At 39.0% G+C, this 17,093-nt stretch overlaps 1 protein-coding gene across 1 annotated transcript in view; it reads left to right on the top strand.

The window, feature by feature from the left end:
* NPR2 (natriuretic peptide receptor 2) overlaps nucleotides 1-17,093 on the top strand; it is a 2,072,492-nt gene that overhangs the window by 1,935,164 nt on the left and 120,235 nt on the right. Inside the window, exon 20 of the mRNA XM_044078984.1 lies at nucleotides 13,724-13,822. Coding sequence (XP_043934919.1) covers nucleotides 13,724-13,822 — 99 coding nt within the window. The remainder of the gene's footprint in view (nucleotides 1-13,723; nucleotides 13,823-17,093) is intronic.

Genomic DNA, 17,093 nt, shown 5'->3' with positions numbered 1-17,093 from the left:
GAATGTTTAACACTCATGAGCATGTTCGTTCATAGAGGGTATCCACCTAGCCTAATTACTAAACTCATAAATGAAGTCACTAGTAAGCGAGAGCAAGGTCACTTCATTCCCCTTTTAGGGGATCATCCTTCAGGGCAGATAACTACCTCCCAGGAAGATAACCTAGAAACAACTGACATGCTAGATACTGTTCTAAGGACTAAATCAGAATATACTATCAGTTTTTTACACACTTTCTCTTTAGATTACCAGCTAATTAAGGAAGTGTTATTTAAAAACTGGGATTTAATCAGAACAGATCAGTTTATAGCTAGACGTTTAAATAATGGCCCAAAAATAACATATAGGAGAGGAAATAACTTGAAAAGCATTTTACAAAACAAGAAAAAGAAGCAGCATTCTAACAGACCACATGGCATGTTTAAATGTGGTACATGTGCCCAGTGCCGACATGTCAAGGTCTGTAGCCATATTAGTCTTAACAACATTGTTTATAAGATTAATAACCATTACAATTGTCAAACTAAAGGCATTATTTATGCTGCTATATGTAACTTCTGTAAAGCCTTCTATATAGGCAAAACTGAGCGTAGATTCAAATCTAGAATCTACGAGCATCGGTACGCCATTAGTAGGAAGGATAGTACTAATGCTTTAGCTAGGCACATCATGGAGTATGGTGATCACTCCTTCAGTTACATAGCATTAGAACATAGGGAACCTGATATTAGAGGTAGAGCCTGGCAAATCCTCCTAGAGATGGATGAGCTTTCATGGCAAGTCAAAACGAGGGCACATATCTTTCCTGGCATAAATGATGTTACATCAATTAAGTGCATTTTGAAGTGCCTGGCTCTTAATAGGTAATCACTTATTTAGTCCGCAGTAAGGAAGGGTAATATGTACCACATTCAATATTTCTTTTTATTTTTATTTTTATTCATATTATTTATTCATTATTTATTCATTTTTTATCATTATTATTCATTATTCATTTTTTATTGCAATTTATGTAATATTTAGTATCTGTACTTCATACAAGATCACTGTTAAACAACAACATAAGCATAAGAAACTATGTGGTTTTGTGCTTTAAATTTGTGTCAAGTTGAGGAAGAATGGTAAAAGCATTTTCCTGTTTAAGGTTGTCATGGTGAAAATTTAATTAGGAAATGCACTACATGCTGATTGGTTATAAATTTTAAACAATGTATAAATGCTAGAATAGTAACTAGTATTCTGTTTGTCTGAGGAAGGCAAGATACTTATTTTGCTGAAAGCGTATATTTTATATACATTTTTAAACTGAACGCTAACGTTTTAACAGTATAATAAATACTTGGATTTTTAACATACAGAAGAACTTCTCTTATTGTTCCTGGTTCGTTTCAACAGTTTTTTACTTCAAATGTGTCAATTACATTCCAGCATATGCAGTATGTAGCTGACAAAATGCAAGCATACCTTGTGAAGTTCAGTAATCCTCTATGCAGATATATCCCACAGTAATAGCATATGTTCAGTGTTCTCCACATAAACAAGTCTCCTCACCTTCAGATTGTCGAGCTACATGGTTGCCTTTTTATATGGTGTAGATTCAGAGTTGTTAGCACAGTGAAGATACAGACGAGGTGTGAACTGATTAGAATTGTTGAATCCCAAATACTTGCATCCATGTAGGAAATGTAAGTGCAGGCACTCCCTCAGTGTTTGCTTTTAATGGGTTGCAGCTGTGAATGATTACTAGTTGGGAGAAGGAAAACATCACAGCACTGCAGGCTGCCTTACAAAGTGTTAGATGTAAGGCTGGAAATGTAAGTAAGTGGCACACAATTCACAGTGTTTGTGCAATGTGGCACTTAGTGCAATCATCGGAACGGAGGAAATGAATGGCAGGTTTGGCTGTGCCTATATTGTTTGCACGAAGCACAGCAGTGTGGAAACTGACAACTAGACCACCCAGGAAGCAGACAGCATCCAGACAGCCAAAAATAGAAAACAGATACATATAAATAAATTCTAATGAGCACCACACAAACCCACTAAGCAGCATTGCATGGTGGTTAGCACAGAGAGCTTAAGAATGTTTGTAAATTAGGGAATGTCATGCAACTAGTTCTGCAGCAGCAAGTGTAAGTGTAGAGCTGGGGTACAGATGGTCCTGAGTTCGAGTACAGGTTGCGCAACCTTTTTTTTTTTTTACTGTTGTGACAGTGCAGTTTATAGCAATGACTGAAACATAGACAAAAGTTATTTCAACTTTCTTGTGGCAACAAATGTAAGTGTAAGACTGCCATACACATGATTTTGGGTTCTAATGCAGGATATTCCATACATGTTTACTGTTGTTCCACTTTCCATTATATTAACTCTCACTTATAACACTTTAGGTAGTGGAGCTGATATGAATTATATGTCTGAGAGCTGGGACAGCATTATTTTGTTTTCAGATGTATGACTGAGTTTATACTGTGTACTATATTTTTATAAGTATAATTCTGCTATCTGGGCTTTCATGGGCTTCACATTTGCCTAAGACACATATAACTGGATCTATATCCAGTAACCTTGTCAGGTCACACACATACATGTGTAACAGCTAAAACTGTCACCTGTATATATGTATGATTCCTGACTATGTCTGAGCAGCACTTCTTCTGAGGAAAAGATGGAAGATCAATACTGTGGAAGAGAACATTTTGTCCCTTATGCCTAGGTTTGAATTCCACAGTGTAAAAAATCAATGTTCTCAATGGTCTCAGTGTATAAAGGTAAAAACAAATGTGTCAGGTCATTACATGTATGCCCCCAATGCATGTCTGCAAAACTAACTCACCTAAGAGTTACCTTCCAATTTCCAATATATATTTCCAGGATACATCAGAAGACCCCCCCCCCCCCAAACTAAGGCCAAGTGTCAGATTAACCTTCCAATTGCAATTATTTAATTCTTCACTGCTTGGCACTGCTGCTCTCCATTTGCCATTGTGCACACACATTGCTTAGGTGTGCGCAGTCCTGGTAAATGCGATAACTGGAACTGGTGTGAAAGCATCAGTTTCCATTGCTCTAGGTCTGCTGCTAGACATGGCTGGCATTTGTGGGGAAGGTGCCAGGTTTATGGCACAGAAGTGGGGCATCCATGAGTCCAGGATATTTGTTGGACTCCTTGTAAAGCACCACAGTCAAAGACTTCTGCAGGGGACTATTCTGGCTCCCAGTAAATGTCTCAGGCACAGAATTGTTTAGCCCATTCTGTATCCAGTGCCATTGGTATCCCGCACACTGGAGAGCAATGCACCCTTCATTTTAATGACCTACAGAGGAGAAAGAAGGATACTGTCGACCATTGGTTGGTGGAATTTAGGACTGTGGACATCCCATAGCTGTGTAAGTATCAAGTAAAGAAAGTACTTGTAAGACATAGAAAACTAGGTACAACTGGTATGCATAATGCTGTTCTGTTCTTTTCTGGTCTTTCCCCCAGCTGCCATTGATCAGGAGTTCAGTGTCTAGACCCATAACACCAGATTGGAGAGACTGAGGGAAGCAAGTGGTATGAATGCAGCAGACGTGTTATTGTAGCATAAAAAGTTAAAGATAGCTTTTTTGGTATTTTGTAAAGTTGTATCAAATTGAGCATGCATATGCCAATTATAAAAGCAAGTATGTATGCATTAGTCTGTAGTACAAACCAGTTGTAAGAGTCCAATATTAGACTTTGGTCAGAGGTTGTGGGTTCAAATACCACAATTCACAACTATACAATACTGTTCCATCCATCCTCAACCTCTTTTTCCTATTTTACACATGGGTTTGGGGTGTCACTTCAACAGTGACAGTCATCTTGAGCCAAGTGGCTAGTCCTGCCACAGTAGTTCATCCGTATCACTCATTTGCACACACACTCTCACCTGTGGCCAATTTAGAGTGTCCAATCCACATCCTGCATGTCTTTGGAATGGGGGAGGAAACTGGATCACACAGAGGAAACCCACGCGACCACAGAGAGGACATGCAAGCTCTGAACAAAAGGCACCCCGGCCATAAATTGAAAGGGAAGACCTCTTGCTGTAAGGCAATAACTAACTACTGCACCACCATGGCTGCCCTGTTATTTCTTCAAATATATTTACATTAAATTAAAAACTCTATACCAGTGGCACAAATGCCCTGCTGTAAACTGTAATCTGTATAACTGGAACAAGCATATGTGCAATGTACACATATTTCAGTGATTACTTGCAGCAATCTGTAGTATAGTATGTATTGGCTAGGAGGTATACTTAAATGTAAAACTTAAGATAAAAGAGTTGTATAAATCTAGTAATGCATTGTACATCACATATGATGGTACTAGTTTTGTCCCTTTTTTCCTCTCACCACAACCCTTATCTCTCTTTTTTTCTTTTCTTTTTTTTATTTTATTTCATTTTATTTTAAAAATATTTTTTTTTATTTTTATTTATTTTGTATTATATGTCTTTAAAATGTGCCCATGTCATACATGTGTACCACATCACTAAATGCTCTACAGCACAGCGAGGTAGGCCAGCTCCACTGGATCAGCCTGCCTCTACTCCACTGGCTCCGGCACTGATGCCCAGTATGTCTGGGAGCCAACCTGGCAGCACTGCCTCTGCTGTCCCTGCACTACCTGAGCCCTCAGGTTGTCCTGCACTGGAGGCTGCTCTAGTAGTGACTTCTGGGAGCAGTGGAAGAGGTGATGATTTCATCACCTGCAGGGAGTTGCCTGGGATGGTGCATAGGACTGTGCATCACACCATTAGTGCACACCTACACTGGATGGATAGGCTGTTTTCCGTCATGTTCCATAGGAGGAGAAGGAGATGTCAAGCACTCCAGCCCACACTGGGGAATGTGACAGTGATAACAGTCCAGTAGGTGAGGATGCGATTGCCACTGTCTCCAAGCTTGATGTTCATGGGCCTGGGTTGTCCCCTCTATCATCATCTCTGTCATTTGTCTTGTTTGTCTTATCTGTCTGCATTTACTTCCTTACCTACCCAACTTACCTGATGCAGACATACCTGCGACCCGTCACCAACATTCCTCTCTCTCTGAAATAAAAAATAAATGGGCAGCTGTCCCACAAAAAAAAAAATAGTCCCACACATAGTTCTCCATTTTGCACATGTGTCTTCTTGACACACTTGATTTGGTCCAATTGGCTCTACAACATGATTGTGTTGTGGTCACCCCTCTTTGTGGAGGTGACAGTCTAAATTCAGTTAATATTCTGCACATATTATCAGTTTACACTGTGAAAGAAATGGATAGCTATGGTTCTTTCTTACTTCCCTCCTGCACATTTCTGTACTTTTTTTCTTTTTGTTCTTCCCCCCAATGCTCCCCATTTCACCACTTCCCTATGTACTCCATTTTCACCACTTTAATCTGGTCAAAAAATAGAATTACACACAACACACATAAGTAGCATAAAAAGCAATAGATCCCTTCACTTTTTGGGCTCTAAGTTTATGTGGAGGTGCGCATTGCACACTAATGCTCAGTGACAGTGAGCAGTGGCAAAATGCTGCAGTTACCTCTGCGCAATGCCACTTAACCCCACTGAACTAAGCCAACACACAGCAACACATATACTATAAAGAATTCATGTCACTGGATTATCAGTGTTTATTTTAAAGTATTGCATGCACCTGGATTTGAACCCAGTATCATCTGGGCTCAAAAAGAAGTGTGTCAATGCATTTACACCTGCTGCCACAGAGTTAGTAGTTAAGCAGCAGGTTTGTTTCATACACTCAGTACTAACTCTCAGACTTTAGCATTGCAGCTGACGTTTGCATAGTGCTTAGCTAAATGCAAACATGAATAGTATTAGAAATGTGCATCTCACATGTGTGAACACTTTGCTAACCATCTCGTAAACCTGCTGCTCACCGTGCTATGGAAAAGTAAATATGTATTATTGCTGTTTACTGTCCATTTCCTGTCTATGACATGAAATTACATATGGAAACATGACAAACTGAAGGCCCTAGCTAACAATATGTCACATATTTACAATACAGCCATGTGTTCCCTCCCCCAAGCACTGCAACCCTGGTGTCTCAGTACTTTTTTCTACACATATATAACCTACAATACAGAAAATAATATCCAGTATTGTGTTATTTGCAATGCGCATCAATCTGATAGCATGCAGAACTAGAACTTCTGACCCATAAGACTAAAAAGCCTTATCTGCATGGGTAAGGAAGGCATCAGCATGGACCTTATCGACAGGAACATAGGTGACCTTCAACACACTTGACTCAGCCAAGATGGTTCTTACAGGGTAGATTTTGCTTACTAAACCTAGTGGATTTTTTTGATACTGACCCTAAAGACCTGGATGAGGGATAACAGGACATACCACCTATGGTGAGTTATCCAAGGCCTTTGACACTATCCCCAGTTCATGTATCATAGAGAAAAATCTCCCATTTGGAAATTAACTCATCCATTACTAGATGGATAGCCAACTGACTCACTGACAGAACATACACTGTCAAAGTTGGGGAATGCACCTCCACCGCTAGACCATTTACCAGTGGAATACCACAAGGATCTCTGCTGGGCCCTCAACTCATTGGAAACTATTTCACTGAAACACATGCAAAGGTAGATGTCCTGTGGTTCATCAACTTTGCAGATGACTGTAACTGGAAGCAGTCCACTGTGAAGGTAACATGTTACAGAAGCGGCTGACACAGACAACTGATTGGTGTCAAACTCACGGACTGAACCTTAAAGCAAAAAATGCTTCATTGTCCCTTTTGGCAATGAAGTACCCCTGCTAATTACAATATGCAGATCACCCCTATAAGCTCAATTACACCATGTTGTGAGACTTGGGAACACATGTTGATAGCAATCTACACTTCAATCACTATGTGTCCATGGTGGTAGGACACACATTCTACATTGTGCACCTCATAATTAAGTTCTGCACATCTAAGACCAGGTAGATCATAGCTCTGCTGTACTCTACCCTTGTCAGACCTCTAACTGAGTAGAATGCTCCTTTCCTCACCAGACAGCTGCAGCAACTGGAGAAAACACAGAGGTTTTTGATCAGGTAATCCAGTGCCTCCAACACGACATACATAGAAAGACTGAAAGATCTGTCACTGTACTCAGTATCATGCAGGCTGCTGAAAGGTGACCTGTAGGTTTATAGGTTCATAGGCAGGTACTAGGCTATCAGCCCAAGGACCAAAATAAGCCTAGCCAACAAGGTTCCCTGGCTTATGCCACCCAAGAAAGTTATTTTCCTGTGCCCCTGTCGAGCAGAGCCACAGAAGTGATCCCCAGGGTGTATTTCCTATTTCCCATACACACATCAAGATTTTTCTTGAAGAGTGCTAATAAGGAACTTTGCTTGACATGGATGGGTAGCTTTTTCAAGAGTATGGGAAGTTTCTGGGACAGGAATCTATCCCTCCAGCATGTCCTGTTTATTGTGGTGACAAGGTTTAGGTCCCTAGAGCATGTAGCTTGGAGGGATTGGGATTTCTTTAGGTGTAGCATGTCCAACAGCTCTGGGTTTGACATAGCTTTATATGTTAGGCAGAGATCACCTCGGAGTAGGTGATATGCTACGGAGAAAAGCTGTTTTTTTTAGATGGTCAATGTAGGGCATCTGAGGCCAGTAATCCTCTTTATGAGATACTTCTGTGGCCTTTCCAGCTACTGCAGATGTCTTGTAAGGTACATTCCAAAAGGGGCATTGTACTGTATAATGGGTCTAATGAGTGTCGAGTAGAGGGGAACAATTACCTCTTTTTTCCAGGATGAGAACCCTTTTGTGATGTGTGCCACATAGAAGGATTTCCTGACTACTGTGGCAATGTGATTATCAAAAGAGAGACTACTGTCCACCTGGGTCCCAAGGTCTCTTATCACACATTCAGCATTTAGTAGACTGCCGGCTATGTGATAGTTCATGGGCACAGAGTTTTTACCAAAGGGAATGACAATGCACTTTTTGGCATTGAGCTTGAGGCCATGACACCAGGCAACTGTCTCAATGAGGCCCTTCTGTAGGATGTCCACATCATTTGGGGACTCAACTATCCCTCCTAGTTTGCAATCACCTGCGAACTTCGTTAGCCAAAGGTCTTTTGTGTTAGCCTATACTTCAGAGAAGTAGATACCAAACAGGAGAGGTCCCAGGACTGAACCCTGTGGTACTCCACTTGACACTGGTTTGAAGTCAGATTTGGAGTCTGCAACTTTTAAAGTGTGGGTTCTGTCAGTGAGCCAGTTGGCATCCCATCTTGTGATGTAGGGATTTATACCTAGTTTAGTGAGTTTAGCTATAATTCCAGAATGGGGGATGGTGTCAAAAGCCTTGGCAAGGTCAAGATAGGCTGTGTAAACCACCTTACCCTCATCTACAGATTTGGTAACAACCTCAAAGAAGTCGATCAGGTTCAGGAGGTATGCCTCATCTACAGAGTTGTCTCAGACCCTGCTCTTACTGGATGTGCTGGACATCTGCAAATCAAATGGGACAAGATTAAATTACTCCAAGGTTCTCAGCCTAGCCTGTGACATAAACAGAACATTATGGAGAGACGATGTATCCCCCAGTGATTGACACTACTCTGTAATAAGCTCCCACTGCATTTGAAGGAGTGACAACTTGATGGGTAATTGTAAAGTCACCCCTGGGGTGGCACCTATGACCCTCATGGACAGGGCCAGTTGATGCTGTTCACAAAATCACTCTGTGACAATCTAACTATGCTCAATAAGGGTACCTGTGTTTTGTTTTCACAGCTAGGCTTGTAAACACCATAGGACCATTAGGCTAGTAACCTCCTATGAACCTATGAAGCTATGAACCTATATAGGCCTCCCAACATCTGTTCTCCCTCATGGCCTGCTGTTGTCATCTACTATAAGTTGACCTGCCCACTTGTAAAAGCCAGACTTGTGCCATGGTGCTTGTGAAAAGTACTGAGTTCTGTATTCTGTGTATTTAGAAAGGTAGGGGTTTTGTTCTCACCGCAGTCAACTGGGTGTGTGTGTGTCTAGACAGAAGAACAGAAGTCTGTATCCTAAAGGTACTGCTCCAGTGCCATGGGCCATGGATTGACATTATTTTGATACTTGCACATGCTACACATCCATTTCATGCAGGCCTCCCATCATCTTCTCTCCCACATGGCGTGCAGATGTCACCTACTATAAGTTGACCTGCAGTCTTCTAAATTCAGACTTGTGCCAGGCACTTGCATAAAATATTGCATTCTGGGGTCAGTGTATTTAGATAGGTAGAGGTTCTATTCTCACTACAGTTAACTGGGTGTGTGTTTGTGCTCAACATTACAGAGAGTCTTTTACACCAGTTTGTGGGACACCATTAGTATCATATTGTCCTTAACAGACACTGCTGATATCATCAGCTATAAAGTGTTGTCTAAGACACTCCAAGTGAGACTTGTGCTGTGATGCTTGCATAAAGTACTGCGTTCTGTAGCCTTTGTACTTAGGTAAGGGTTCCTTTCTCACTGCAATCAGCTGAGTGTGTGGATATGTGTGTGCTCTTGTTTGACATTACAGAGAGCATTTTACACCAGCATGTGGGACACTGTTATTACCTTATTCTCCTCAACAGACACTGCTGATGTAATCAGCTATATCAGATTTGTGGATATGCACTGTTCCCACCAGGGCAGGGTCAGAGACTGGCCTGGAGGCCAGGCAGAAGTCACCTCAACCTATATAATACAGATTACAATGATATGGCTTTCAATTTATCCACATACATCATGTCATGGTTTGTAGACCCTTTGTTTTCTTGATGAGAAAGCCCTGTGGTCTGTTCAGCTGCTGCATGTGTCTGCTATGGTACATGCAAAAGAGAGCATTACACTCTATTAGCGTTCTGATGAGGTTTGAGTACAGTGATGTCATACAATCCTAAGATCTAAATATGATGGTGTGACGTATGATGTGCACAACATAGGCTTTCAATATCAGTGTGGACACTTGCTGGTCAAAGTTCAGATTGCTGTCTGTGTGTGTTTTCAGTGCCTACATCACTGCATCAGCATAGCAGGGCTGAGGTCAATGTTGTAATTAACATGGGCTTCCATTTCTCAGAAAGACAAAATAAAGATAGATTTCTGCATTTATTTGTAGATTATGTGGCTTTGTCACCAATCATTTGTCTGTGTTACCTCCTCCTGTATTATGTTATCATCACTGGAGGACTCAATGATCACACCCAATATGCAAGAATCAGCAAACCTAGTAAGCCTGTCAAAACCATAGCCCAGATCACGGTAGGCAATATGCATTGTCTTACCATCATCCAGGGCTATTACACAGAATTAATGTTCTGTGACAACATCGCAGATAACCTGTAGCGTGACTCAGCACATACACCTTCCTGATACAGTTGAATGCACACTTCAACACACCCTCCATATGGGCTTTGTTCTCATAGAAGGTTGTACATCAACATGCATCTATCTGAGTTGGGGTGAGAGCACCTGATGCATGCATGTATAGACACATTCTGACTCTCCTCAACTGTGAGGAAGACCAACATGTTATCGTGGACCTCTTCTAAATGGACACTAGTAATATCCCGGCTGTGTGGAACAGGGCCGTGTTAGTTGGTAATGCTACATCATGTCTATTACATCTGATAGATATCCTCAAAGAGGCCATTCAGGGTATGCATGGTGAAGATGCTATCATCTTCTGGCATTTGACACAAATCCACACTGAGATATTCAGTCAACACTGTAATATGTTGCCATAAACAACTATAATACCAAATGGGTAGACCTGTGTATCACATGCATTGCATCTCACTATGTTGAAATATGTGACATGACCTATATCTTAAGTCCAGTGATCAGGTCCATAGATCAGGGCTGTCTGTTAGCTAGGTCCTTTCCTATCCATAATTTAACAGATGGACATCAAAGATGACATACACATCCTGTGTTGAGACAGCTGACTGAAGGACTACAGATTGTGGTCAATCATTGACTCCATTTGTGATATTAGAATAATACAGACAGTATCAACACATACCAAAGATTGCTGCCACAGCCATGACAACACCTGCAATGTCAGGAAAATATAGGGGGATTTGTTAGTCAGGAAAATAAACACACAGCTCAAGTATAATGTGGACATCGCACTCTATAATCAGACCAGTAGGTATGTGACCTTTGTCCTGGGGTAGATGGTAAATGGAACATCCACCAGCATGTGTTCACAGTGCTGACTGCTCCCTTGTATGTAACACAAGTACTGAGTATGTGAAAGACATCGATAATAGAAGTCATAATACCTCTATAGTTCCCAGCCTTCATCACACTAATAACTGATGACAATGCACCCTTCTTCATGTACCTACCTACACATCTTCTAGTAATATGTAACTGAAATCTATCAATTTTGTCACAATGAGCTGCCACACAGCTTATCGGCCATACCTAGGTATTCTTTTTGTAGTATATATATATATATATATATATATATATATATATATATATATATATATATATATATCTGATGGTGTTGAACACCAATCAAGTTGTTACACCGGATACACATGTGCTACCTGTTCTGGTGATTCACACACTATATACACAGGTGTTTGACATCATTAATGGCATGGAGATCATTTGTGGCAGTGTGGATTGTGCAATATATATATATATATATATATATATATATATATATATATACACACACACACACACACACACACACACACACACACACACACACATATATATATATATATATATAGAGAGAGGGAGAGAGAGAGATAAAAATATATATAGATATATAAATACATATAACTGCCATGCACACCAGTCAACTAGCCTGTATTGATCATTATGTCACATACAGGTATAGCAGTGTCCCTCCTAACATGTCCAATAGATGTTACAGTGCCAGGACAGTGTGCATAATTACCCTCATAGATTGTGGATATATCATAGTAGTAGTTCAAGTATGTTGGTGCAGAATCATCTCTTATCACTCTAAATCACATATGTTATGTCAGAGGCATGAGATTGCTGGTGGTACTATTCTGATATCGTCCATGATTGTGGTTGGTTCTTTTAATGTTTTCCGTGAGCCTTTACCTGTGCCCCACTTGCTGGAGACCTCTGCTGAGATTACACTCATATTCAGGCAAATCAGTTTGCACAACTGCACAATATACACCTACCCTAATTGTAAGTCAGACCCCTGAAAGATGTCCTCTGCATTATTCATGTAAGGATGCTTATCTCAGACAGAAATGCTCCCCATTGCTATATCACTTTGTGTGACAGTCACATCATACACAGTTTTACCATGCTGTTCCTAATGTAGCATATAAATATGTGATTTATGTTGCTGCTACAACCATCTTCCATTGACATGCCCTCATCTGCTGTACATCAGGTTGTTTCACCTGCCCTGTTTCTCTGTGTTCATTCCTACACTTCCTCTTTATGTCACTATTCAGTGCACACACATACTTCCTCAGAGTGTTTATTTTACATGGCACAGCTTCAGTACAGCATGCCAAGAATGGGATATCACAGTACTCTGCACTGTAGATAAACTGTCCTCTACTGTGCTTGGACCATATACTTTGCAGTCATACTTCTCAGCTGTCTAGATATTCACAGGATGTCCAGATGTGTCCCTTATCAAATTTGTGCCTTTTTGCCATATCACTGGGATGATCTCAGGACTGATGTGACTCAGTATTACTTACATTTGAATTCATACCTCTCAGCTGTCCAGATGTGTGCTGAATGTCCAGACTTTTGTTTCATATTTTGGAATTTTTTCTCATAAAATGTTAATCACTGGCATGTCACCTCCGATTGAAGTCAGAAAATGACAGACATTTGGGTTTCAAAGTCATGCTGTTCAGAAAATTCATGCTAATATAAAACCTATTATTCTAACAACATTAGGATTATTTTAATTATTGTTATTAAGATTATTTTTAATTTATCAGAAAGAAAATGAATATTGTTCTAGGCAATGAAAAACAATATGAATACTTCCTTTCCAGTATCTCAGCAAAAAAAAAAAAAAAAACTTCACTCTGTTTCAGAAACTTATCAGAATTTAATGTCAACTCAGGATGTCTTTTAATAAATCAGAAACAAAATGAATATAGTTTCAGGCACTGAAAAGTGATTTGAATGATTCCTTTTCACTAAATGAGCAATATATATATATATATATATATATATATATATATATATATATATATATATATATACACATATATATATATATATATATATATATATATATACAAAGAGAGAGAGATATATATGTATATCTGTATATATATATATATATATATAATTTGAGAAGTCAGTGTTTACTCAGTTTCAACAATTTGTCAGAACTTAATGTCACTCAGGTTGACAGGAGCTAAGTATGAAAATATTTCATCATTATCACTCCTGCTGCCATTTGTGGCTTTTCTGTTTGCCACCATTTTGGAAGTGGTATAAAGCGCATACTGTTAGTAAATAATGAACCTCTGCGCATCTAATGCATTTTGTGTGGTAGTGGCAAATGGGTAATGGAAGAATATTTGCTGCCATGCTGTCTCAGTGGAGCAGAAGCATAAGAAAAATATTCTGTGAAAATATCAGCTTTGAAACTGAATTAACTTTTCACATTTGCCTTCTTTTAGGACCTGTGTGTGCAGGAGTTGTTGGCTTGAAAATGCCGCGATACTGTTTGTTTGGAGACACAGTCAACACAGCATCTCGAATGGAGTCAAATGGGGAAGGTACCATGTTATTATAGATACATGACTTTGCAGTATGTTTATATGATTGTACAATATTTCATCTTTGTACAAATTTTTTCCATTGACTAGTGTAAAATAAGCAAACAATAGCTACTGGGCATCATTATGTAGCCCTGGCTTTGAGTCTCTCACTCTCCATTTGCCTGTTGTGTGATTTTTGCAAAAGTCACTTAGGTAATTAGCATAGAGGAAAGGGCTTTGCGTTATGAGCTGCTTCCTGTAGTCTGTGGCTTGATTCTTTCACCCTCCTGTTTTGCCTGGTGTATGACTCTGAGGAAGTTCCTTAACCAGAGAGAAATTTGGTGAAAGCAGGCTAGGCCCCTGAATGGATTCCTGAACTATATGCCAAGTAACAACTAATAAGCTTTCTTTCAGTCTTAAATTGCTGTGATACAGTCTTATAAAATATGTCTCGTATTTGTCTACAGTATTAAGCATGCAGTTCTTTTAGATACATGCTTTGATCACATCCTCCTTTATACCAGAAATGGGCATAGTTTCAGTAGTTTTATCAGTATAAATGACCAATGAAAGACGTGCACGGAAAATACTGCAGAAGAAATAGAACATATGCCCATCCATCCCCTAAAATAATTTAAAATATTACTGCAAAATAATTCCTAACCAAAAGATGGCTATTTTCTGATTCCTTGCCAGATTAACCCATACCCCCCAACATCAATAATCACCCACAGTCTTAGCCTTTCCTTCTCACTCTTTCACTCCTAAGACTTCCCTCCTCACCTTCCTTTTAATTATTTCCTTACTCCATTCCCTGAGTCTTTCCCAGTTCTAGAAATCCTCACTTCAAAATTTAAACATTGTATTTACTACCCAATTTTATTGTATTTATTTTCTGCTGACATTAGCTCTAAGTATTGTATTACATCTGTTTATTCTTAACCAGTGTTGATGTAATGTAGTTTAACTGAGCATTATTGTTTAATCACTCATATAAGTTTGTACCTGAGATGCTTTTCTCTCTTGGCCTCCACTGAAAATGGATAACAAACCCAGATGGACTTCCCAGTAAACAAATGTCAATAAACAAACAAACAAACAAGCACACAAATAAATAAATAATTATTACAACTACTTATGTTTTCTTCCAGTATTTTAATAATGAATATACAATTTGCATTTTTCCACTGTGAACAGTCTTGTTAAAGGAAGACCAGTCACGTGAAATACTTATTAATACAACCTTAGCTAGTTCCCAATGTAATGTTTTATTAATAATGGTGTTTGTGATGAGATGTTGACTATTATATGCTTTGGTTTTCACCCACTGCTACTTTTGTCCACTTTTTTTTCAGTGTATGAAATTTAGTATTAGCACCATTTGTTTATTCATCATGCTGAAGATGTGAAGCCCATTAGGTACATCTGGTTCAGAAAACAGGAATGGTTAGGCATTTTCTCAGAAACACACAGTATCCATTCAAAGACTTAGTGATTCAAACCCATGACTGCAGGATGAAACTTGTTAGCTTAAAGTCATCATTAACACCTTTCATTTTATCCCAGTCTACTGTCCAGATTCTGCAGCACTTTATTTCTACTCATAAATATGCAGCTGCTATTAATTGTTTTGATGTGATTGCTCCAATTCTAGATCAGCCATTTGAATTCTTTGCCTTACCTCCATGATACTTAAGTCATGCAGATGTTAAAATACTACTTGATTAAAATGCATAGTTTCTAGATGATTCAGACTTTAAATCCATATTTATTCACCTATGTCACAAAGACGGCTGTTTAAGAGTTGTGCTACAAGTGTGCGCATAACAGTAGGCTACTTATTCGATGACAATGTTGACAAAAGTGCTTTGATAAAACCACTGTGGCTGAATACAGTGTGTACAAATGTTACACTGAATACAATGATAGCTTACTGAATGTTATTACTATACTTCTTTCACAAGTCAGGGAATTTAGGGTCAGGGTTGTGGTGTTGGTGTGAGCTAGGTTTAGGTTTAAAGTCTGAACTGATGCTAAGGTTAACTTAGTACTGGGTTTAGTGTTAGGGCTATGGTTATAGGATGGTGTATGCTGCACATATGGGTAGGATTTGTGTCTAAGAAGTACTGTAATGTGTATGCGTGGTTGACATTTATACATATTAACTGATTTAGTAAAATATGTTTTTTCAAATGCAATGATTTTTAGATTAAGTGGAGTTTTATTTGTGATTAGACTCTCTAAAACAAACTAATCTAGCAATTATATGACTATCTGCCCCCCCCCCTCCAATGTATCCTGCTTATTACCTCTCTGTCTTCTTTGGGCCCTTTCATTGTAACACCTTACACATGACGTGCATGCTAACATTTAAGGCTTATAAAATAAGAATGTGGCATTTGCACAAGAAACTTGAGCCACTTGTGAATAAATGTAAAAAACATTATTTCATCAATAGTGAAATGATTTTGCCATTCTGTAGATTGTTGTGTAGGCCTCATTTATAGCATTGTATGTAGTTCAGGAGATAGCAGAAGATCAAGGAGGTTGAAACAGTAAGAAAGGTCGGGATACATGTGACTCACATTGTTAAATATCTGTAAGGTACCATGAATGAGAAAAGGCATTACAAGTTGGGCTTGTTTCCACTGTAGTAGAAGGAGATTAAGGCCAGGTTACACAGTGTAGACAATATTCTTAATGGCAAGGAGGACCTAATGATTTTATTAAAGGCTGCAAGTGGGAGAAGGATTCATGGCTGTCATAGTGCATGTGTGCATGCAGCTTGAATTAGAAAGGAGAGTGGATTTATTTATGTCAAGGGTGGTAGAGCTTTAGAATGTACTACCATAGAATATTGTGTACATGCTGATGGTGTTCAAATTATAATGGAATAAACAACACAAGATTGGATGAAAGGGATATTTGGTTGCAACTAGGAATGTTAGGTGCTAATACAAAACAAATTGAATGGCAGCTATTGCCAGCTTCACTATGTCATGTAATGTTATGTTTGTTGTCTAATGTTTACTTCGGTCACTAATACATTTAATATTTTTAACCATTTCACTGCTGCATTGAACAGATTGCTATTTTACATTTACCTGCAAACATTTTATCCTTTCTGAAGAAATCATTAGGATTTCTTTTTGCAATTCATAATCAGTTTTCAAAATTCTACATCTGTGCTATATCATATTGCCCCGAAACTTCTCTTTTAATATACAAATTAAGGCATTTTTTTTTCTGGAGTTAGCCCATTAGATAGAAGCAATTGATGAAAGCATCT

Source organism: Protopterus annectens, chromosome 1.part1 (assembly GCF_019279795.1).
Source record: "Protopterus annectens isolate FY-2018-M chromosome 1.part1, PAN1.0, whole genome shotgun sequence".
NCBI lineage: Eukaryota > Metazoa > Chordata > Ceratodontiformes > Protopteridae > Protopterus > Protopterus annectens.
This window is presented reverse-complemented; position numbering and strand designations above follow the sequence as displayed.